This window comes from Sceloporus undulatus, chromosome 1 (assembly GCF_019175285.1).
Source record: "Sceloporus undulatus isolate JIND9_A2432 ecotype Alabama chromosome 1, SceUnd_v1.1, whole genome shotgun sequence".
Taxonomy (NCBI): Eukaryota; Metazoa; Chordata; class Lepidosauria; order Squamata; family Phrynosomatidae; genus Sceloporus; species Sceloporus undulatus.
Window position 1 is genome coordinate 298631295 of NC_056522.1, and position 23184 is coordinate 298654478.

Below are 23184 nucleotides of genomic sequence, written 5' to 3' on the forward strand. Positions count from 1 at the left end.
TTTCAGGAATGCTTGGCAGAATTCTGTCCTGATTCTTTCCCCAAACATGCTTCTATGATGGGTATTCCTTTGAGGAACAATTTCTTTGACTAGACTGGCTTGGCAGGGATTTGTATTTACCCTTCTCCATCTTTTTAAAAAGACGATGTGGTGGTGGGGCGTTAGCTCCAATGCAGATGCAGATTTGTGGCATTCATATATGGAATGCATATTAGATAAGTGTTAACCACATATTTCTAATGTGTGCTTTGAAACAGTGAATGGAAATCTTATTTCAAAAGTCTCTCTGGGAGTTTGGCACTGCTATCTGAAACTTGCTTAGTTTGCAGGGCAACATTAATTCTAAAACTGGGCAGGAAATAAATTAGTCAAAGTGAAAGATTGTAAGTACCTTCTGACTGATGTTTTATGGTTCCTGTTGATGAGAAGTGGGCAAAGGGGAGCCCTCTAGATGTTGGTGGACTACTCCTCCCTGTAGTCATAACCACCATTAGCAAAGGTGTGAGGTATTGGAAGTTGCAGTTCAAAAACATCTAGAAAGCTTCTCATTGCCCACCTTGGCAATTATAACCATAAACTACAAGAGATGTACTCCTTCATTATCTGCATGAATCCAAAATGATACTGGCCTTGCAGTCCTTCAGGGTGGTGCTAAGGACTGGAGTGCAGCTTTGGTGTGGCTTTTGGACTCTTAGGACTCATGCATCATTGAAATACCATACCTCCAAAGTGACTCGAAGCAGCTTTATTTTGGCCTGTCTGTAACAGGCCTTAGAATCATAGAGTTGGAAGAGACCACAAGGGGCATCCAGTCCAACCCCCTACCATGCAGGAACTCTCAATCAAAGCACCCCCCAAAGGAGACTCCATCACACTCTGAGGGAGTGTGTTCCACTGTCTAACAGCTCTTACTGAGAGGAGGTTCTTCCTAATATTGAGGGAGAAATCTCTTTTCCTGTAGTTTGCATCCATTGCTCTGGGTCCTATTCTCTAGAGCCGCAGAGAACAAGCTTGGTCCATCCTCAGTGTGACACCCCTTCAAATGTCTAAACAGGGCTATCATGATCACCTCTTCACTTTACCTTCTCTAGGCTAAACATACTCAACTTCCTAAGTCTCTCTTCATAAGGCATGGTTCCCAGGCTCTTCACCATTTTGGTTGCCCTCCTCTGGACATGCTCTAGCTTGTCAACATTCTTTTTGAATTGTGGTGCCCAGAACTAAGGCCTGACCAATGCAGAATAGAGTGGCCATATTACTTCCCTTGATTTAGACACTATACCTCTATTGATGCTGCCTAGAATCACATTGGTTTTTAAGGCTTGAAACAGATGGGCCAAGAGGCCCACCATCAGGCTGTGTTGGAAGCATGGTGTTTAGATGATGCACACCCCCAAACCATGCGGAAGCCATGCTGGGTCTGCCTAAGGTGGCTCAAATCCGACCACAAAAGGAGCAGAAAAAAATAGCTCCTTTTGCTAGCCAGATTGAAAACTGCCGCAGCAGCCCAGATTGGGGCTGTATGTTTGTGGTTGCCACGGCCCTGATGTGAATGGTGTCAGAGCAGCTGCAGTCCACTGCATTAGGCTCATCTGCTTGAGGCCTTAGCTGCTGCATTACCCTTGTTCTGTCTGTTGGGAGTTGTAGATCTAGTAGTTCTAGATGTTCAGTTGTTTTCCTGTTCTAACATCAGTACTAGATTTTTTGTCCCAGTTTAACAGATCATTGTGTGTCATAGGAAGCGGCATATATGCAGTTTTGTGCAAGGATCTCTGGATTCCTACCCAGACTAGATATTTAAAGGAGGTGGGAGAGTTTGGGAATGGAATTCAGTTAGAATAGCTTATACCTCATTCCAGTAAAGATTAGGTGGTAGTAACTTTACTTGAGAGCTAGGGCTTGTTAACTTCTCTCTCAGACATGTGAACTCTTCTTGTAACATGTAAAGGCAAAAACCCCCACTAGAGATGGCTTTTTATTGTAGAATATAAACTACATGCAGATGTAGATAATTTTAAACAATTAAACTTGCAAAAGGACTGAACTAGATTTGTAGCAATTTAGTTCCCTCTGTGTCTTTTAAGTTAGAACAAACAACCAGTACACTTATGGCAAGTATGTGCTCCTTTAAAGAAATGACATTCATACTTAGGAATGAGGACTGTGGAGCAATTTACAGAAGAGTGTGGAGAATGTAAAAAAAAATGTTGCTCCATCATTTATGTAATTCTTGAAGATTTAATTAGTTCCTGTATTACTCACCAAAATACTTTAAACTACCCACTTGCTTGGAAAATAATATTTTGTTTGGGAATATAATCATTTTTTTCAGTGGCATTTCTTCAGAGGATTAACTAAAAATGGACCTGCTGAAATTCCCTCTTCTACACAACCACTGTATGTATAAGAGCCCTATTCGTTATTTTGCCTGATAACCCACTAGCCCTGATGGGAGATGAAGTCCAACTGCATCTGAACAGGTCATAGTCATCCACCTTTGATCCAGCAGAGCAAACCCTCAACATTCATATTCTGTCCATGCATCTAACTGTAAATACAGAAAGCATGTTAACATGACTTTTGTAGCCACAAGGGCATTTCCATTGCATAGATGCACAGATGACATTGTCTTTTCCATTTCAGTGAATAGGAAAGTATCTTTGTTCTGATGCTCTGTATGTGTAGTCAGAATGCCTTGATTGTGGGTCAGTTAAAAACTGCAAACACAAAGCTGCATCATGATTACTCAAAATAAAAATGTAGACAATTTGGGGTGAGAGAATGATGTCCTGAGCAAATGGGGTGTAAAGTAAATTAGTGTTCCTGTTGTGGCTGGGGTAGAGGGCAAGGTGATTTTTAGAACCTCTACAGTAGTTTGTGTTCTTTCTTTCTACCAACTCTGGTCTTTTTCTTAAATTGCTCCTTCACTCCGAATGTGGGTTTTTAATTACTGGTAACTTTCTTTCTTTTCCAATATCATTACACTGAGTTCACACATCCTTTGGAAAGAAATACACTATGAACCTGTGATATTTCCAGTGACGCATGAGAATAGCATGAATAAAAACGTTAGGGGATTATGTGTGTTGTAGTTCAAAAAATTAACATTTCCAAGCTCTGGTAGTGGTTGTCATCTTGTTGTTCTAGAAAACATGAGACACATTTCATTCATTTAGCTTTTCCCAAATATTATGTTTAACTGTTTTGAAACATGTTTAAATAAATGATAAATTATCTAGTTTTAAGGAATGCCTTACCACTAAAATGAGATATAGACCTCTGTGTACCAAGTAAAAGATGAAAGTAAGTGCTGCTTACTTTAATCTCAGATTTTGTCTCTTCTTTGATTAGGTTGACATTCTTCTTGTATGCTTTCAGAATAAATACAGATGTTTCAACAGAATGCACTGCAAACAGACAGTTGCTTTTCTGAAAATGAGAACAACTTCTTTCCCACACATGCCAAATATTTTGAATCTGTATGTGACTCCCCCCCCCCCCCCACTTTCTGGCTCCACTCCTCTCCTTTGGTTAGCAATATGTGCTTGCCTATGTTTATAGTGTGTCTGAAGTTTGCAGAGCCCCCCCAAATAGCTTTTCTACGCTCAAATCTGCATGTAGTATCTGAACACCATTTGACAACATATGTGTGAATCTTAAGATTATTAATAACTTAGTCCATTTCTAAGTATATTAAAGAAGAAAAATATAAAACCTATTTCCCATTACTGCATATGCTTTGCCTCTGCCTTGACTTAGCTTAACTTTACTTTGTTATAATGATTCAAGAAAACAATTCTAGAATCTCTTGCTCTATGGTCTTTACTTTCACATATAACAAAAGGCAAAAATAGATAACAAATTTAAAAATGGCTGACAGAGTTGAAAAGTAGAGAGAATTTTTCTTCCTCTGTTACAGCACTAGAACATGGAGTCCTCCAGTTAAGATAAAATGTAGGAGATTAAGGACAAATTAAAAAAAGTATTTCAGACATCACAGAGTGCTGTTCTTCAGGATTTGTATTCAAGATGGAGTGGTTTTTTCAGTGACTAAGCTATTTGCTACCTCCAGGTTCAGAATAGATTCCTTTAGGCATTGGTTGGCCACTAAGGGATACAGCATTCTGGACAAGGCAAACCTTTAGTTCTGCTGTCATGTGCTTAAATCATAAGCTTTCCCAAATGAACTGACAACCTAAAGTTTAAGTATAGAGAAAGGTAGAGATAATAAGAGTTAAATCTGGACAAATGCTGTTGAAACATATTCAGAAACTGTGAGAATCTATATTCAAATGATATCTGAGTGTCTTTAAGTTGTTTACTTACATTCACATTATCCTTGCCCCTCTCTGTAGTCAAATTTTAGTCTGTCAAGTTACCATTTGCGAAATCGTGATTTTACCATAGTGCATGATGTTACCACATGATAAACTGCCCCTCCATTTTCTTATTTCAAAGTCATAACTGTAGGAGTAGTATGGTCTTCTCATCTCCTATGTAGAATCATACAGTTGGAAGAGACCACAAGGGCCATCCAGTCCAACCCCCTGCCATGCAGGAAATCCAAATCAAAGCATCCCCGACAGATGGTCATCCATCCTCTGCTTAAAGACCTCCAAGGAAGGAGACTCCACTACACTCTGAGGAAGAAGGGCCAGAGGGCCAGTTTACCAAGTGATTGCATTGTTGTAAAATTCAGAGACATAGACATATTAATCTGAAATATCAGTATGTAAAGGGCTCTTGTAGTACCTTTGAAATTAACTGAGTGAAAGAAGTTGTAGCATAAGCTTTTGCAGACTTAGGGGCAAAACAGACCACCCCCTTACGCCACCAACTTGGTGGTTTCAGAGCATGGCAGTTTGATATGCACACTCAGAAGCCACTTCGAAGCCGGCTTCACGCTGCCTGGGAGTCAGCTTCATGCTGCCCAGTTGTCCACATGTGGGCTGGCTTCTGGGTACTTTGACGGCCCAGCATTTAGACTCAGCATGCCACAGGAGCACCTTAAAGCTGTGGTAGGGTGGGGAAAGCTGGCTTTTTGCCAGCACAAAAAAGAGTGGCAATTTGCTATTTGTTTTTGCTCTGGCAAAAGGCTGGATTGGGAACGTGGTGTGCAATTGCCGCAGCCCCAATTCACCCCTTTGGGGCCATCTGTTTTGCCGCATAGCCTACTTCCTCAGATGCAATGGTTGTAATAAGTTAATCACCTAAGGTCATACAGTTTAAGTATCCCTTATCTGGAATTCTGAAATACTCCAAAATCCAAAACTTTTTGAACTATGTGACTACTGTGTTTGCAAGGCTGGAGAGAGATGTGAAGATCTGTGAAATGGCAGGAGGCATGCCAAGCACTACACTTGGATTCCCACCATTTCACAGATCCTCAGACTATCTCCAGCCTCATTATGCCTTGTTATGTGCTTGCAAATACCAGTATTTCAAAACAAACAAACAATCCCCCACATTATACAGAGCACTTCTGGTCCTAAGCATTTGAGATAAGGGATACCCAATCAGTATGATTAATATGATTTTTTAAAAGAATGTTTATAGTCTGAATGTTTTGCTCTTTATATTATTTTATATCATCACTGTCAAGCACTGGGCTATCAGCTCCTTTGGGTGGTTTAGGTTGTAAAGGAGGGCATACAGTCTGACAGTGCAAGAGCTGTATGTGTCACTTGCCAGCTTCTGTTCCCATTCCACTTGGTCTACAGCCCACTGATCATAAGATAGGAAAGAAAACAATGTGGTTCCAGTTCTGCTTTATGCAGTGTTATATGCTTTTTAACACTATAAAAAGACAAACTGAACATAGTACACTAGTGCTACTCAAATTTTTACCTTTTGGAACCGTCTTTACATCTATATGTGAATGTCATGCTCCCCTCAACTCAGTGTAATATATGAATAAAATATTTTACTTAGTGTGTGTATTTTCATTTGCACATTCATGCATACAGTGTGCCCGCATCATACGTGGCTTTCAGCATATGCTGAAAGCTGCACCAGAAAAAGCCCCGGCACACCCCGGAAGAAGTAATGGGGCACGTGCTTGTGGCATGCGCATGGCTCAGTGCTATAAATACGAGCCCCATTATTTCTAATGGAGTTCCAGCATACACTTTATGTTCCCTACGTGGGGGAGTCGGGTCCAGAGTGGATCCCCACGTAAGGGAAGGGCCCACTGTATTCATATTTTAACATTTTATAAAGACAACAGTTTTGGTTAAGTAAAATCAATATTTAACTCAATGCATGTATAAATTTTACACATAAAATAGTTTGGGAAGAGGAGGAGGGATCAGGGCTTCTGTGTCTTGCGCAAGACTTGTGTTGTGTAGTTATTTGTTTACATCATTAAGTTACCTAACTTAACCCAACCACCTTTTCTTCAGTTTTCATAAACTTGCTACATGTACAGCATGTGATGCCTTCCGTTATTACTGCATGTGTGTTCTAACTCTGTTCCATGTTAATGCTGTTTGAGAATTACTGTAAAACTGAATTGACAGACAGTGCAAAGGCAGCTTTCAGATAATCAAGGGCACATACAGCTTTTTTTATTTGCTTTGTTTATCAACCATATTTATATGGCCATCAATCAACATACGTTCTCAGAGCAGTTCACACAACTCAGAATAAAATGCAATACATTGTTTAAAATACAACAAAAACAAGACGACTTTTCCAGCAGGTGAAAAATGAGGCCAGTTAGCAGCTTAGACCTCCCATGAAACTTGTGGTAGAAATGTATGCCTTGACACAAACTGGTTGACACAAATCAAATTGAGACACAAACATATTGCTTATTCAGCACACTGCAGTGCTTAAACTAAAATGATCTTAAACTGAAATGATCAAGCATGTGTGTTTGAATTTGTGGAAAAATCCAATGTTTTTCTTTTTCTTCTCTTTGGCAGAACCAGCTCCTTACGAAGGGATTGCTGTTCATAGAGGAAAAGGTTAAGCTTTCTGAAGGCAAGTAGACAGAAGCTGCTTTAGAGTAGGGCTTTAGGCTCTCAGAAAACTGTGTGGCTCATCTTTTGAAGCTTGGTTTGTTGAAATGAAATTGTGGGAAACCAGCACCTGAGTTGCATGGCTAGGTGTCTGAAGTAGCAGTTATATACAAGAAACACAGGTGCATCTTAATAATAACAGAGTAGAAGTGACTTTCCTTGCTTAAGCAAGCACAAAATAATTTTATCAAGTGGTAATTTCTAGTGTATACTAGTTTAAAATCTGTTTAACTCACTTTTAAACCACCCATTAATCAAAGCTTTTTCTTGTGAGTACACCATCTGTTAAAAATATCAAATATTTAAAAATACAACAATAATACAATCATACCTTCAGTGAAGAAGCAGATTATAAAACCAAGATAAAACGACCAGCCTAGGGTAAATGATTTCAGCATATAACACCAAATTAAAACTAACAGTAAGTTAAAAGTTCAAAGGTGTAAAAGTGCTGAAGCAATTCAAATTGGACCAACTTGCCAATATGTTTTTCATGATCATAACTGCTTGTCATGAGCATAATACTTGTTGTCATTAACATAATTTCATGACTCCATTGTGTTTCTGGAATTTTGATCAGAGATCAGTAGAAATAACGTCCTCTCTGCTTGGTAAAACAATTAAAAGAATCACCTCCCACGAGTATATATTATGTGTATATCCTGGGTTAAATTACTGTTTTAGCAAATATCGTTAATATCCACCCATTGACAAGAGATTTATTATTACTGTTATTATTATATTTATTTTTATAAATATAAGGCTGGGACTCAAGGCGACTTACAGCATTAAAAAGCATCATACAGTTAAAAACATACAAAAATAGTATATTAAACTAGAATTAAATTACTACACTAATTGAAACAAATTCAATGCTAAAATCAAATTTAAAAAGCTTAAAAAGCTTAAAATACATTAAAACAATATAGCAACTCCCCATCACAGATTTATGGTGAAGAAGGTTGACTACTTCATGTGCATTTTGTTATGTGCTTAATCTTGTAATCAACAACGCAAAGTTTATTGATTAGGCAACTGACCATATCAATGGTAAAATATAAATATCAGAATATACAAAGATAAAACTGGATCACTCCTAAAACTCATGTAATCAAATCAAGACTTGTGCAACAGTTAATCAAAGGAGGTTTTTGTTATTGTTGTTTTTTAGCAATTGCTGATATTTCTGTAGGGAGCCATGGCTTATCTTTTGGGAATTAATTTTGAGTTGAACTACAATTCTTTCCTCCTGAAGGAGGAGAAAACAAGTCAGGCCAACACATAATCAGTCTGCAGTTTATATCCAGATCTGATTACAACTGAGTATATTACAATACTCAACTTTTTGGTTACACTGAAAATTTTGGCAACACATGGGCAGCAGATGAAGGTTATACCTAGAAAAACCTGGGCAGATTTCCATGGGTTGTGGGATGTGACTTTATCTCCACTAGACATGCAAATAAGTCAAGAAATGTTAAAAGCCACAAAAGGGTTTTGGTGCCTGTTTGTCTTCCTGCTAGTTACTCGCCATTGCTCCAAAAGCAGCCAGTCTGTTTCTGTAGTACAAACCTAGCCTATCTGGTCACCAGAAAGTAATTATGACTTGTTATAAATTCATTGCAATTATGGGTCTGGTTTATCATCATGTATGACTCTGTATTATTGTTTCCTGTTACTTGGATCTAACTGGTCCCCAAAATCATGGGAAAGAAAGTAAACTCGCCCATATCACCATCACCACCACCACCACCTCTTCCTCCTCCTTTTATAGACATATGCTGTGACTGTTTTTGTATACTTTTAAATAATTAAAATGAACTTAAACCTCCTCTTAGCTAGAGATCATATGGTTCACTGGGTGCAGTGCAACACATTTAGGGCCTGACAAACTCCGTTATGTTTAAAGTCCAATTCCTAAACTTCATTCCAGCTCAAATTAACTTGCAGACTTGCTTCAAGGGAATTTCTCAGCATACAGTATGTTTAATTTTGAAAGCAGTAAAATTATGTGGAAAATCAGTGGGCTATAGGTTGCTAAGGCTACAGGTCTCAGTGTACTTACTGGGAAGCAAGCCTAAGTACAAAGAAAAAGATCTAGTGGCAGTATGAGAATATTCAAAACTACAGCAAGTAATTTGAGATGCACAATGCAAGTTAATACATCCTTTTGGGACATAAAGGCCTGCCTGTGTGTGCCAGTGTGGATCCCAGGTTTTATGTAGAACACATAGCAGTTTAAAACTGGTGATTCAAGTTTGGAAAGAAAAGCTCATTCTGGCAACTTCATAGTGGTGAGCTTTTGAGTCATTTAAGTTTATATGGAAATTCAACTTGTGCCAGTTTGTGGTTGCAGAAGCTAATTTTGAGGGGGAATTATTCTTCTGTTCCATGGTTACAGCAAAGATCATGAAAATGACCTTTTAGGCATATGAGTTGAAAATGTTTGCAAACCTGGTGACTAAATAAGTTATGAAAGCAGTGGTGAAGAGTACAGCTACTTAGTTTAGTGGATTCTTGCTGTGCGTGAGAGACACACTTTCTGCCCCCCACCCATTTTTGGTTCCGGGAAATATGCTGCTGCTGCTGCTGTTATTGTTATATGCCTTAAAGTAATTTCTGACTTATGGCGACCCTAAGGCAAACCTATCATGGTGTTTTCTGGGTCTGAGAGAGTGTGACTCATCCAAGGTCACCCACTTGGATTCCATGGCTGAGTGGGGAATTGAACCCTGATCTCCAGAGACATAGTCTAATGCTCAAACTACTGCACCATGCTGGGCTCAAGCATACCAAACTGATGATAAAATAATTTTGTGGAAGGGTGAAAATCCTGTGAGTCCCCAAACATATGTCTCTGCATCTCAGGTACAAGTGTTATGCTGCTGGGAATGCAGAGGCATGTACAAATCAAGTGCAGATATATGGCATTGGCACTATTATGTTCCTTATGATATACATTTGGATTCACACCCAGGGTTTGAATAACTGAGTTGACATACTAAAGTCTTTGTAGGTTCTTTCTTACCACACTTGAAAACTTAATGGCATAATCAATTCCATGAATAGAGTGAGTGCTAACAGAGAGATAGGGGAGGCAAAGACTTGCTCAGTGGGTATCATAGCACCTTTGGCAGCTACTCCAGCTGTGAGCTTATATGGATGAAGGTGTGTTGGTGGCAATTACCTATGGTTTGGTGATTATAGCTTGGGTATAAATCTCTAATAGTTCAGACTATTGCAGCATGTTATAGATCAGGCTGTCTTTAAGAATGGTACTAAAACTGCAATCAGTCCAGAATAAAACTGAAAAATTATTAACAGGGGTATGAGTGTTGGACCATATTATACCTATGTATCATCAATTAACTATACTGGGTCCCAGTTCATTTCTAATCCCAAATAAAAATACTGGTTTTAACCTTTCAGAGTTCTGAATGGCTTGGACCAGACTATCTGAAAGACTGCCTTCTTCCATTTATATCAGCTTTATGGTTTCCAAAACTGTTCTTAGTGCCCCTGTGACACCCAGTGAAATGAGGAAGGTAGCCATGAGAGAGGGGGACAGTTTTGTATCGGCCTCTCAAGAAAGGTTTGCTTGATGCCACCTTTTTCTACACCCAAGTTCACAGTCTGTTCCTCTCCATTTAAAAATCTGTTGTAGTTTTTGTCTTGGGAGTTGCTGTATTTTGCAGCTGTACTGTATTTGATCTTACAGTTTTGTGTTCCTTTGTTTTAAGCCTCCTGGAAAAGGTAGTGGAATAAGATAGCATCCAAATGTAAATAAATAAGTGGGCTTAATGTCTGGGAGGGATGTTGATTTTCCAAGCTTATATCCACAGCTTTATATTAGCTATTCTAAACTCTTACAGGGAAGGGTGGGCTATAAATTGATGTATAAGTAATACATAATTATAGTTGCTTAGCTATTCTAAGCTTGTATTTCTATGGCTCAGTGGTACAGGAAGTTAGTACATGTAGCAACCCCATGACAGGATCCAGTGCAACTTTTTTTTCCATAGTGGAAGTTGATATATAAGCCATGTAACATGACTAAAATATATTTAATTGGACATTTGGTAGCTGAGCTTTCCTGTCTATACATTTATTTTAGCAATGGCAGGCACTTAGCTTGCTCACTTGAGCACTAAAGGTGGGGAGTGGATGGTCTTGCACTAAAACCCAACTCTGGAGACCCCATCACCCCTGTCCTTGATGTTCCCACACTGAGTAGGGAGGTCTGATGGGAACTTCTACTAGAATTTGCTTGCACTGTGAGTACAAGGTTTCTCGTGATTAGCACTTTTGGTAAAGTGTGTAGAAACCAATATCAGGTATTCACCCTCAACACAGGAAGGTTGGGGACCAAACAAGTGGGAATGAGGATGTTGTGGCTTCTTGACTGAGTGTCTCTATAGACATTCAGCATCTATGAATTCTTCTCCTGATACTAAACATTTCACATGTACAATTGGACTCATGATAGTTTACTGTATAAGCCAAAGAGCACAAGGTCTGAAGCAGACTTTCAGAAAGTTACCAAATCTCTCAGAAATTCCCTGGGTAGCATGGTCTCCCATGCCCCCATCCAGAAAGGTAACTTTTCCAGGCTCTGGCCTGATTCCTTTGTGATGATGAGAAAAACTTACTGTATTCCAAGGATATTGAGGGATTCTACAACTAGAAAGCATAAACATCTCCAGGAGTTATGATTTATGAAATATACTTGTTCTGTTAGCAATCAGTGATGATATAACAGTTAGTTTTCAGTGGTTAAACTTCTGGCTGATTCTGTATTAATGCTATTCTTTTTTCTTCTCTCTCCCAGACAGTACTAATATTTTTATTTAAAGGCTAACAAGATTAGCATGACTCTTGATAGTTGGGTTTGTTTGCTAATCTCCTCCTTTGCATTTTACTGTAAGAATAAATCATTTGGTTTTATGTAGCTTTTTATATGACCTTAAACTGTGACAGTACAGGAGACTCATTATTTCTGGACAGGAGCTAACATTTTATCCTTTTTATTTCTAAAGGTGAGCAAATATAAAATGCTAAAGCGCCCAAATCTTGTCATCTTATCTATGAAGTGCAGTGTTATTTTGGTAGGGAAAAACGTAGTAATGAGAGATAGCTAATGCCTAAAAGACTGTATTTCCTACCAACTTCCTTTTCTTTGCTTCAGGAGAGAATCGCATCCATGTACTATCTGAAATTTGGGATCACTTTTTCACAGAGACTCTTCCCACACTTCAGGCGATATTCTATCCTGTTCAGGTAAGTCCAGTTAAGATACAGATTTACAAGGAGGAAAATAATGTTAAAGCGTTACCACACGAAGAATGCATTTGCAATTTATCACGAAGCTGTTGAAGAGCTTGGGACTTTAAATCTTAAAAGAAAAATATTTAAAATCTAAAAGTATTTTACTAGACAGGTTGCTTAAGCTTTTCTTCAGCCAACAAACCTGAGTTTGACTGTATTAGGATTTGAACAACAAAGAGTCTGTTGGCACATAAAAATAAAAATAAAAAGTAGTCTTGTTAAGGCATTTACTTGATTATGTGTATAGGCCCTAAGTAGGTAGAACAGAGGAGGGCTTTCTTCAGAAGTCTTGGGGCTGTACACACCTTCTCCAGGACCTAAAGAGCTGCAAGTGACCCTGTCACCCCCATCTTTTTTTTTCTTTTTTGACATGGAAAGGACCTTTAGTCATCCAGGGATTGTGCTGTGAAATTTTATCATTTTTTTCTGCCCCTTCCAGATATTTGAGAACATTTTCTCCCTAAACTCTGCCTAGAAATCACTGGCCTAAAACTGCAAGAGCCTTGAAAACATGACAAAATTACTCTATTCAACCCCCCCCCCTCCCCCAGAGAAGTGTTTGGGGTATACTGGCCATACTTTAGCCATCCCTGAAATAGAGGGAAAGGAGCATGTTGATACATCAGAGTTGTTGATTGTATGAACCATTTTACTTACATGTTCAAGTAAACATAGGTGGGGTCCCTCTGCTTTACATGGGGATGTAGGTTGTGTAAGGGTTAGTGTGCATGGCCCTTCCCTATTTCTGTTATTTAACTTCATGCATTTAGGCAAGTGGGCAGAAAAGGCTTAATGCACAGGCTTTTGTGGGCTAGAGTTCACATTGTTAGAAGCTGGTGAGTGTATTTCTGCTATGAATAATATAGTTTTTGCCGGCCCCTGAGGGTCCCTTCTGGGGCCGTCAGAGGATGGCAAAAGGGCCGCGGAGGACGGCGGGCCGTCCTCCGGCTTTAGCCAGCCCCTGAGGGTCCCTTCTGGGGCCGTCAGAGGCCGGCAAAAGAAGGAAAAGGCAGGAGGAGGCTAGAGTTCACTTTGTTAGAAGCTGGTGGATGTATTTCTGCTGTGAATAACATAGTTTATTAAATGTCCAGAAGACGTTGTTAATTGGTATGCAAATACTGTGAATAAATGAAACAAATGTAAGCATTCAACAGAAACAAAAAAAAAAAACCTTTAGATGCTCATTCAAGCTCTAAAATGCCAGGAAATTGTTGCTGGAATCTCTGCAACTGAAACTCATATTGCAGTGGAATCTACCATACCACAATACGTATGCACCTAAGTGCAGATGGAACATGGATCCCCCCCTTTTTTAGTATATCATATGTATTTAAGTGGTACACATCTACCTCTTGCAATTGCAGGATGTTCTGACCTCCCTTAACAATCCCCACCACACCCTGTTGCAGTTGGTGTTATCTGAACCTGTGCAAAATATATCTTATTAAATGAAATTAACAATAACGAAACCATATACCATGACAATGGTGTTTCTCTTGCAGTGGTATGGTACCTTACACACTGCTAATCAAAGTGCTAGTTTATGAACTGCTGTTTGACCACAAGCCATTGGCTGCTGATCCAAGAAAGAAAAACCAACAACAGTTGTAACAATCTTTGGGTTTTGTTGTTGTTAAATTCATTTATATTCTGTATTTTCCCCAATATTGGAACCCAAGGGGCCTTACTGAAATTAAAACAAATAAAGTAAAAAAACAGATACAAATATGCTACCAATGCCTGACATTTGATCACTGGCACATTAGAAGTGCTGTTCCCCCACATCACCTAGCTTGAAAAACATTGTTTTAATAGATTAAAATAGTAATCACACTAGAATTTAAACTTGTAGAATTCAAAAACATAGCCATTTTAGTCTGGAAAATCAGTATGCAAAGGGATCATGTAGCACCTTTGAGATTAACTGAAAGAAAGAACCTGGTAGCATGAGCTTTCTTAGACTACAAGATCCTTTGCATATAGAGTTTAATGCAGCACCTTGTAGCACTACAAGATGCTACAAGATCCCTTTGCATATAGAACATAAACTGTTTCACAATGGGCTAGATGTTTCAGATAATGAGGAGCATGTAATTATGGGCTTTATCACATTAGTGAGATCCCACGGAAAACAGGATTTAAAGGAGAGTTAAATTAAATTTGAATGTAAACAGAACCCGCAAATTCGGAAAGTTTATCACACCAAATTGCTGCTAAAGTGAAATGATGCAAAGTTAAACTGAAGTTAAACTGGAGAAAAATGCCATCTTTTTTACTTTCAGAATTTCTCCAAAGTAAAAAGCTGCTGTTTTTCTCCAGTTTAACTTCAGTTTATCTTAGCATTATTTCATATTAACAGCGACATTGTATTATAAACTTTGGGCATTTCCAGGTTTTCTCCAATTTAACTCTCCTTTAAATCCCGTTTTCCTATGGGATCTTCCTAGTGTGATAAACTCTTTTGAGTCATGAATTCTATCTCTACAGATGATGATTTCAAAGATAAACCCATGTTAGTCTGTAGAAACAGTACGTAGAGAGATCTTGTAGCATCTTTGAGACTAACTGAAAGAAAGGAACTGGCAGCATGAGCTTTTGTAAACTTCAGTCTACTTCCTTATAGTGAGAAAGGCATCTGAGCAGGGACATAGCTAGGATTTTAGGAAGGGGGGTCCAGACTAAGTGCCACCATTATAATGGGGCTTGGGTGTGGCGGCACAGCAGCACACACCATTCATTTTTCTAATGGAAGGGGAGGTCCGGACCCCAAGACCCCCCCCCCCCCGGCTACGTCCCTGATCTGAGGAAGTAGACTGAAGTCTATAAAAGCTCCTGCTGCCAGTTCCTTTCTTTCAGTTACTCTAAAGATGATGGTAGATCTTCTCTTTCATTCTGAAAATATAAACCTCTAGTTTCCATTGTTCCAGACAACAGATTCAAAATTCTGTGGATATTACTTGCTAATACGTGGAAAGAAACCTTCTATAAGCAGTGGAGAGAGACTAAGGCCTGTTACAGACTGCCAAAATAAAGCTGCTTCGGGTCTCTTTGAAGGTTTGCTATTTAAATGATGCATGCATCCTAAAGGAAGCTGTACCAAAAGCTGCTTAGGAATGGAGTGTGGCTTTGGCGCGACCTCCGGATTCTTAGGACCCATGCATCATTTAAATAGCATACCTCCAAAGAGACCCGAAGCAGCTTTATTTTGGCAGTCTGTAACAGGCCAAAGCTTCATAGACTTTTAAAGAGGTTTATGTCTTTTTAATAAGTTAGAGCAGAGGATAGAATACTTGTTATTTTAAAGCTGTATTTTTCAGAGAATTGGCATTATTTTGGCATCAAATTTTGATAAGGATTGATAACAGAGTAAGTATATTTGTCAAGTTAGCCTTTCTGATTTTAGGAATATGTTTTCCGTCATGAGTTGAGAAATAAGCAAATAAAATTGTGTGTTGGCCTCTCACTCTGTTGGCATCAATAAAGAACCAACAATTCTAAGAATCCTTTGTTGGGCAGATCTAAGAATCCTAACTACTGAGTAACTTTTATATGGGTATTTTAAAGAGGAAACTATAATCATCCTGTTACTTTCAGAGAAGATTAAATTTCTGATAGATTTTCTGTGTTTGTTATTCCAATATTTACGTTTACTATTCTTGGGAGTAACAGATAATTCCCCCACCCCATAAATATTTGAACAACCTATAGAGACAACTACCCTGAGAATCAAGGAAATAATCTTGTTTGGACAGGAGAAGGTACTGGCAGTACACATTTCAGGCAGAATAAAATTCCTAAGATGGTTATGTATCTTCTCTTTCCTTTTGTATCTGCTCATAGCAATCTAGTGTTGGTTGTCTTACAATTTTTTTTTTCCTGTCTGGGTCCAAAATGTCAATAGGTAACATTTACTATCTCTCTCACACACGTTTGCCAAGCCAGTGTTTTGCAAAAGGCATAGGGAACTTATTTATTACATTTATATCCCAGCTTTTAAAAACAAACAAATGAAAAATGAACGTTGGTACTTCCCTGTGATACGTTCATTTCCAGCAGACAAGGGTCCTAGCATCCTGTATTCTGGGTTTAGCTCCTCCTATTTGCTCCTGTAGGCAGGGACAATAAACAAAGGACCGGCCCCTACATAGGGAGGAGCTAGCCCCCCTGAGCCTCAGTCAATAACAAGCCAAGCGACTAGTAAGGTAAATCAAGGAACTGAACTTTAGTAACATCAGCTAAGGGTTAACTAGAACACTTTAGAAAAAACTAGTCCAAGAACAAACAAGAACTCAGAAAAACCAATCCAGCAACAACAACAACAACAAGAAGAACAAGGCAGGTCCACCAACAGGCAGGCAGGGTCAGAGGTCTCAGGCAGCACCCGGGTGGGCAGGATGCTAGGACTTTTGTCTACTGGAAACGAATGTATCACAGGTAAGTACCAACGTTCATTTTCCCAGCAGACAGGGTCCTAACCTGTATTCTGGGATTTACAAAAGCCCTCTCGAACTGGGAGGGAGGTGCTGCTAGGAGACTGTGGCCCCCGAAACAATCTGTTGGAGGACCCTCCTTCCAAATGACGCCTCAGCAGACTGAGACACGTCCAGTTTGTAATGTCTTATGAAGGTCGAAGGCGACTTCCAAATGTCTGACAGGGAGGCGCTAGTGGCCAGGGCCGCAGAGGGAGATGCACTCCTGGTTGAGTGCGCCATCACCCCCTCGGGTGGAGCAACATCAAGAGTTCGGTAGCTCTCTTGAATACCAGACCTGACCCACCTACTCAGAGTTGAGGCAGATACCTTGCACCCCAAAGAGCCTGGAAGAAAGGAAACGAACAACATCTCAGATGACCTTAAGGTTGAAGTCCTCTTGATGTAGATTTTGAGGGCTCTGCACACATCCATGTGTGCCAGGTCTTTTCCAAGTCCTTCTTAGAATTGGGGCAGAATGAAGGCAGGAGAATGTCCTGTGACACCTGAAAGGCTGAGTTGACCCTAGGCACAAAGGTAGGATCTGGACGAAGGCACACTGAGACCGGCCTAAAAATACACAAGTCTTTACGTACCAACAGAGCCCCAGCTCTGACACCCGTCTGATGGAGGTAATGGCCGTGAGGAAGATGACCTTGAGGGAGAGGTGTTTGAAGAAGGCCTCCCGAAGGGACTTGCTCGGCCCAACCATCAGCGCCTTTAAGACCATGTTCACACCCCAAGTTGGAAAACGATGTCTGGTGAGCTGGCCCTGTTGGAAACTCCCCTTACCAACCTATTAATGTGAGGATGGCCGCCATTCTAGCTGCTTTTGTATGGAGCAGAACCGAGGTGATGGCAGACACCTGCCTTATAACCATGTTGGGTCAAGTCCCTTCTTAATGTCATCTTGGATGGACTATAGCAGGTCAGCCACTGAAAACCTGAAGCAGTTGATGAGAACTTGTCTAAGCGGTGGATTATGTGATCAATCAGAATAGAACCTGATCTAATCTGGATCTATGGCAGCTTCCAGCCTATCACTGATCACCTTGTCAACTGGTTATAGCAATGAAGGTGATATTAAGGTGATTTCACTTGTAGTAATTAAGACTTAGCACTCTGAAAGAGGAATGTTAATGTCTGACCTCCAATTAAAATTTCAAAACAATGTGCAGTTCTTTACTGGAACATCTGTGAACCTGTGTAAAATAAGACTAATCCTATGGTTAGGCAAAGAAGACACTGGATTAACCTTTATCTCTCAGACATTGGTGAGTCCATGCAGAAGTATAGATGCACTCTGTGTTAACAGGGCATGTAGTCAGAATTAAGTCTGATTTCATCTGAGGATGAACTTGTCTAGAGGCTTCAAAAATCACCCCAACTCCATGTAGGAGACTATCATCAATCTGTATGAAGGCTGAGGGGTCTCCCGGCTGATGGAACTGCTGATTAAGGAGTCATGAAATGGGAACAGAGGGCTTGGCAAGGATAGCCCTTTGGTATCTAATTTTGAGGAGAGAATTTTCTCCACAAAAAGGGTCTGTCAAAGGAACACAAACCTAAATTTTAAATAGTATAGTGAGTCCTCAATATGTACTGGAGTTGGATTCAGGACTTTGCATGGATACCAGATCCATGGAAGTCGAAGTCACAGAAAATATCATGGTATAGTAAAATAGAGTCTCCTGTATAAAATAGTAAAATCACAGTTTGTTTGTTTTTTGGAATATATATATATTACAAGCTGTGCTAGCAGAAAAACAAGACATAGGCACTGACTAGGAAGTCCATTTTCCCAGCCTCAGAAGGCAGTGGACAATGGTGTTGTTTGGGCCAGACCTTGGCATGAAACCAGTCAGGGATAAGACACTCACCCACACAGCAGCTAACCTTATAACAATAAAATCATACAATCATGGAGTTGGATGAGACCACAAGGGCCATCAAGTCCAACCCCCTGCCATGCAGGAAATCACAATCAAAGCAAGCCCAAAAATATGCAAAGGAATTTTGTAGCACCCTGAGACCACTAAAAGAAAGAGATTGGCAGCATGAACCTTCATGGCCTTGAGCCCAACTCATCATATGCATGATAGACCTTGTGACAATAGGTCTTCCAAGTTGCTCTCTCAAGAGTGGCACAGTTTGGGGCAGCCTAACACAATTGGGGGTGAAGGGAACTCTCCACCCATGATATCCACAAGTGGTTTACCCCTTTTTGTTGTTGTAATTTTTGGGGAGGGAACACAGGAGGATTTGTATCCATGTGCTCTCTCATAGTATCCTTGGGTAGGAAGAGACCCCCAAGGGTCATCCAGTCCAACCCCATTCTGCCATGCAGGAACTCTCAATCAAAGCATAACCGATAGATGGCCCTCCAGCCTCTGTTTAGAAGTGGGTGGCAGAGGCCATGCTCTCTCTGGGGAGGACATGAAGCCATTTTGTGCTTTTTTGTGGGATGCTCTGTGGCAGCCAAAAAGACCATTTTAGAGTTGGAAGCTTCAGCTCCTGCTGGGCCAAGTCCAGCTTTCTTTACAGCCATGCAGCTGTACAACAGAGGAGGAGTCCTCTGCCTCCATCTCATTATAAGAATTCAAAATGAAAGTGCAGGAGCCCTGGCAACACCACCATGTGTTTCCCAGTCTGCAAAAGGATCCCCCACACCTGTTGGGGTCCTGGGTGCTATTGGGGCCAGAGATGGGAAGGAAGGGGGAGACCAAGGGTTTATGCCCCCATCTGCCCTCCTGGCAGAGTCCCAAACCTTATGCTAGGCATAGTGCCTGCAATGGCCATGGCAGAGGCATCATGGCAATGCCTGCCCTGAGCGAGGGCATTAGATCTGGCATAGGTTATTTGGTGGCTGGAGAGAGAGGGCCCCTGGTACTCACCCTTCTCCTGTGTCTTCTGGCTGGCTTGCCTCTCTGACCTTGGCCCTGTTTCAGGCTGTGCAGAGGTGATGCAGAGAAATCCCTTGCCATGGCTTTTGGCTGGCCTGTCCTCTGAACTATGGCCCCAAATGGGCTGAGCAGGGAAGTTTCCATGACTTCTGGCCAGTTTCCTCACTGATCCCTGGCCTTCAATAGGCTGGGCAGAGGTGATGTGGAGAAACAGAGACATGGAGGGGAAGCCCCTCACCATCTGTTCCCACGACTCCCATGTGCTGCAATGCTGTATGCAGAAATCTCCTGTGCTCCCACCATGATAGGGGGCAGCTCTGGAGGAGGGGGAGAGTCATTGGCAAAGCCAAGACCTTTCTCCAGTCCTGGGAGCCCTTGCCATATTAAGTCCTTCTTCATGCTCCCAAGGCAGCAAGAGAAACGAAGAGAAGAAAAGGACTGAAGTGGCTGTAGTGAAGAAGCTGCAGAGCAACAGCAAACACATCCCAATGGGTCTCCCTCTGAAGCCAGCTCCCTCTGTTGAGCTGGCAGACCCTGAGCTAGGGAAGCCTGAGCTAAGGATGACCCTTAGCCAGTGCTCTTGGGGTGCTCTGCCATGGCCACCACCAAGGAAGGGGGGAAAGGCAGGAGAGAGGAGAAGAAGGGAAGGCCAATAAAACTCTCAAACCGCTTTCGGAGAAAGGAAAAACCTTGCTGGCTCAAAGAGACGCATCCTGCTAGGAGCATAGGCAGGAACAAGACTGAAGCTCAGGGGGGCTAGCTCCTCCCTATATAGGGGCCAGTCTTTTGTTTATTGTCCCTGCCTACAGGCGCAAATAGGAGGAGCTAAACCCAGAATACAGGAGGTTAGGACCCTGTCTGCTGGGAAAATGCTACTCAAGTGGGCTAACAGTGATAAAATATAGATTAAAAACTTAGTCTGGCTTTAAAAAAAACATTTAAAAGGTCAGTTAAATTGAAAATATTGTGTTTAATCTGTTGAGGATTCATATTGAGAAGGGAGAAACAATTTCATATTTTGCTTTCAATTTACAAGGATTATACATATTCAAAAATATTCCTGAAGTATATGGCGGCTTGATATTGCCTTATTTCTCTGACTGAAAAAGTGGCCTGTTACAGACAGGCCAAAATAAAGCTGCTTCGAGTCACTTTGGAGGTATGGTATTTCAATGATGCATGCTTCCTAAGAGTCCAAACGCCACACCAAAGCTGCACTCCAGTCCTTAGGACTGGAGTGCAGCTTTGGTGTGGCTTTTGGACTCTTAGGACACATGCATCATTGAAATACCATACCTCCAAAGTGACTCGAAGCAGCTTTATTTTGGCCTGTCTGTAACAGGCCACTAGAACTATTTAAAATCTGGGAAGGTTTGCAGTCAGATCTTTGTGATCCTCAAAAATGTTGCATGGAACAGGTGGCTGGGTTTGCAAACTGCCTGTGGTTTGCTTTAAAAATAATAATTTATGCAATGTTTAATTAAATGAATTGAAGATATTCACTACTGATATAGATAATAACCAATTGTTGTTAATATCAATGATTAATAAAATTAATTAATTTTTAAGCTACTATTTTGAGTTCTAGTAAATGTTTGCTTCTTACTATAGAAACATTAACTTCCCATAATGTGTGCTTCTCTCTCCCTCTTCCTACGCCCTCTCCTATACTTGCAGCAGATGATTGCAGGTATGTGTGGGAATGGAGACAGGTGAATTTGCCCCTTTGAGAAAACTTCAGTCTCTTTTGGTTGTTAAATCTAAATATAGTAGGACTTTGTTACCCACTGAGGTTTGGTTCCAGGATCTCCCGTGGATAACAAAATCAGTGGATGCTCAAGTCCCATTAAAATGGTATACCTTATATAAAATGGCAAAATTAAGGTCTGCTATTTGAAATTTATACTTTTTAAAAATATTTTCAAGCTATGGATGCTTGAATCCATGGATAAGGAGGGCTAACTGTACTTTATGAACACTTGAGTTGTTTTTTGTTTTGATTTTACCGGAATGTGCTCCATATAATGTGTTTAGGATTGAACTATGAACCTGATAAGAATGTAATTGTACCACATTGAGGCTATGTTCTTGCAATCACTCTTCATCAGACATGGAATTTTGTCAGGCTAGAGCAGTGGTTCCTAACCTTCCTAATGCTGCGACCCTTTAATACAATTCCTCATGTTGTGGTGACACCCAACCATGAAATTATTTCTGTTGCGACTTCATAACTGTAATTAAATAGGTGTTTTCTGATGGTCTTAGGCAACCCCTGTGAAAGGATCATTCGACCCCCAAAGGAGTCCCGACCCACAGGTTGGGAACCACTGGGCTAGAGCATCATTCAGACATTGTCTACTGTTTGTTTTTCTCCCATATTTTCCAATTATTCCTTTACCGTTAAAAATCTGCTTGAGACAAAATGGTCAAAGACATACATTTTGATATGTAGTGCTAGAAGCCCTTTGGAAGCACCAATTCATATACAGTAATTAAAAATGTATGTTGGGCACTCTAGTATACAGTGAGACTTAAGAGGTTTTTAAAATTCACATCAGAGGATGGAAAGTTAGTCCTGAACAAAGTGTTATGTTTGGATGGTAGCAAATCATTTTGGGAGTGATGAGGCTAATAAAGAACTGATTGCATATGATGCTTCACTTGCAAAGCCCTCAGTGGCATTTCACTGAAATGTGAGGTATTGGACTGGGAGGGAGATGAGAATGCATACTAATATTAAATTAATAGTGATGTGGTTCAGTGCACATCACATTTAAACAGAGTGCTGCCAGCTAAGTTGTGGAAAAAAGACCTTTCAGATTCAGCAATTAGTTTAGGAGATTATTGCATGGCCCCCCCCCCCCCCCAAATCTGGGCATGGGCTGAGACTGTGTATGTACAGATGTTATCACACAGCTCCATGTTCAGATCAGAGGCATCCCGTATCCGACTGGGACTTCTCCCATACTTCGCGATAAATGGGAAAGTACAATTTTTTCTAACTATGGGAGAAATCCCGATTGGGTACGGGATGCCTCCGATCTGGGCACGGAGCTGTGTGATAACATCCGTTTATATATGGTCTCAGCTTGTCCTCAGATTGGGAGAAAATGGCCAGTGCGAAAATCTCCTTAGTTGTATGTCACTATCACCATACCTTAAATGCTGAACCTGCTAGTGTAAGGTTTACAGGTATGTGAAGAAGTGCTGTCATGTCTGTCAATATGCTTTTCAAGGCTAAAACAGATAGCTCTTTCATCCTTTTACCAAAAGGCCTTACTTTTTACTGCTGACTATTTTGTTTGTCATATTTTGAACTTGTTCAGATTTGTTTGTTTGTCATTCTCTTGACATTCTAGATAAGGCCCAACTAGTTAAACAGAGTGTTCCTGGGAGTTGTCATGTGCTTGAAAATTACAGTTCTATCAAAGTAGCCTAAAGTTGCATATTCCTCTTCTGCACATG

At 40.5% G+C, this 23184-nt stretch overlaps 1 protein-coding gene across 7 annotated transcripts in view; it reads left to right on the forward strand.

The window, feature by feature from the left end:
• Positions 1-23184, forward strand: part of PRR5L (proline rich 5 like) — a 90119-nt gene that overhangs the window by 37401 nt on the left and 29534 nt on the right. For all 7 annotated transcript variants that reach the window (XR_006101484.1, XM_042446088.1, XM_042446086.1 and 4 more), the window contains 2 exons: positions 6927-6984; positions 12208-12299. Coding sequence is in view for 6 of the 7 variants with exons in the window: in XM_042446088.1 (XP_042302022.1) it covers positions 6927-6984; positions 12208-12299 (150 nt within the window). In the remaining variant the exon portion in view is untranslated. The remainder of the gene's footprint in view (positions 1-6926; positions 6985-12207; positions 12300-23184) is intronic.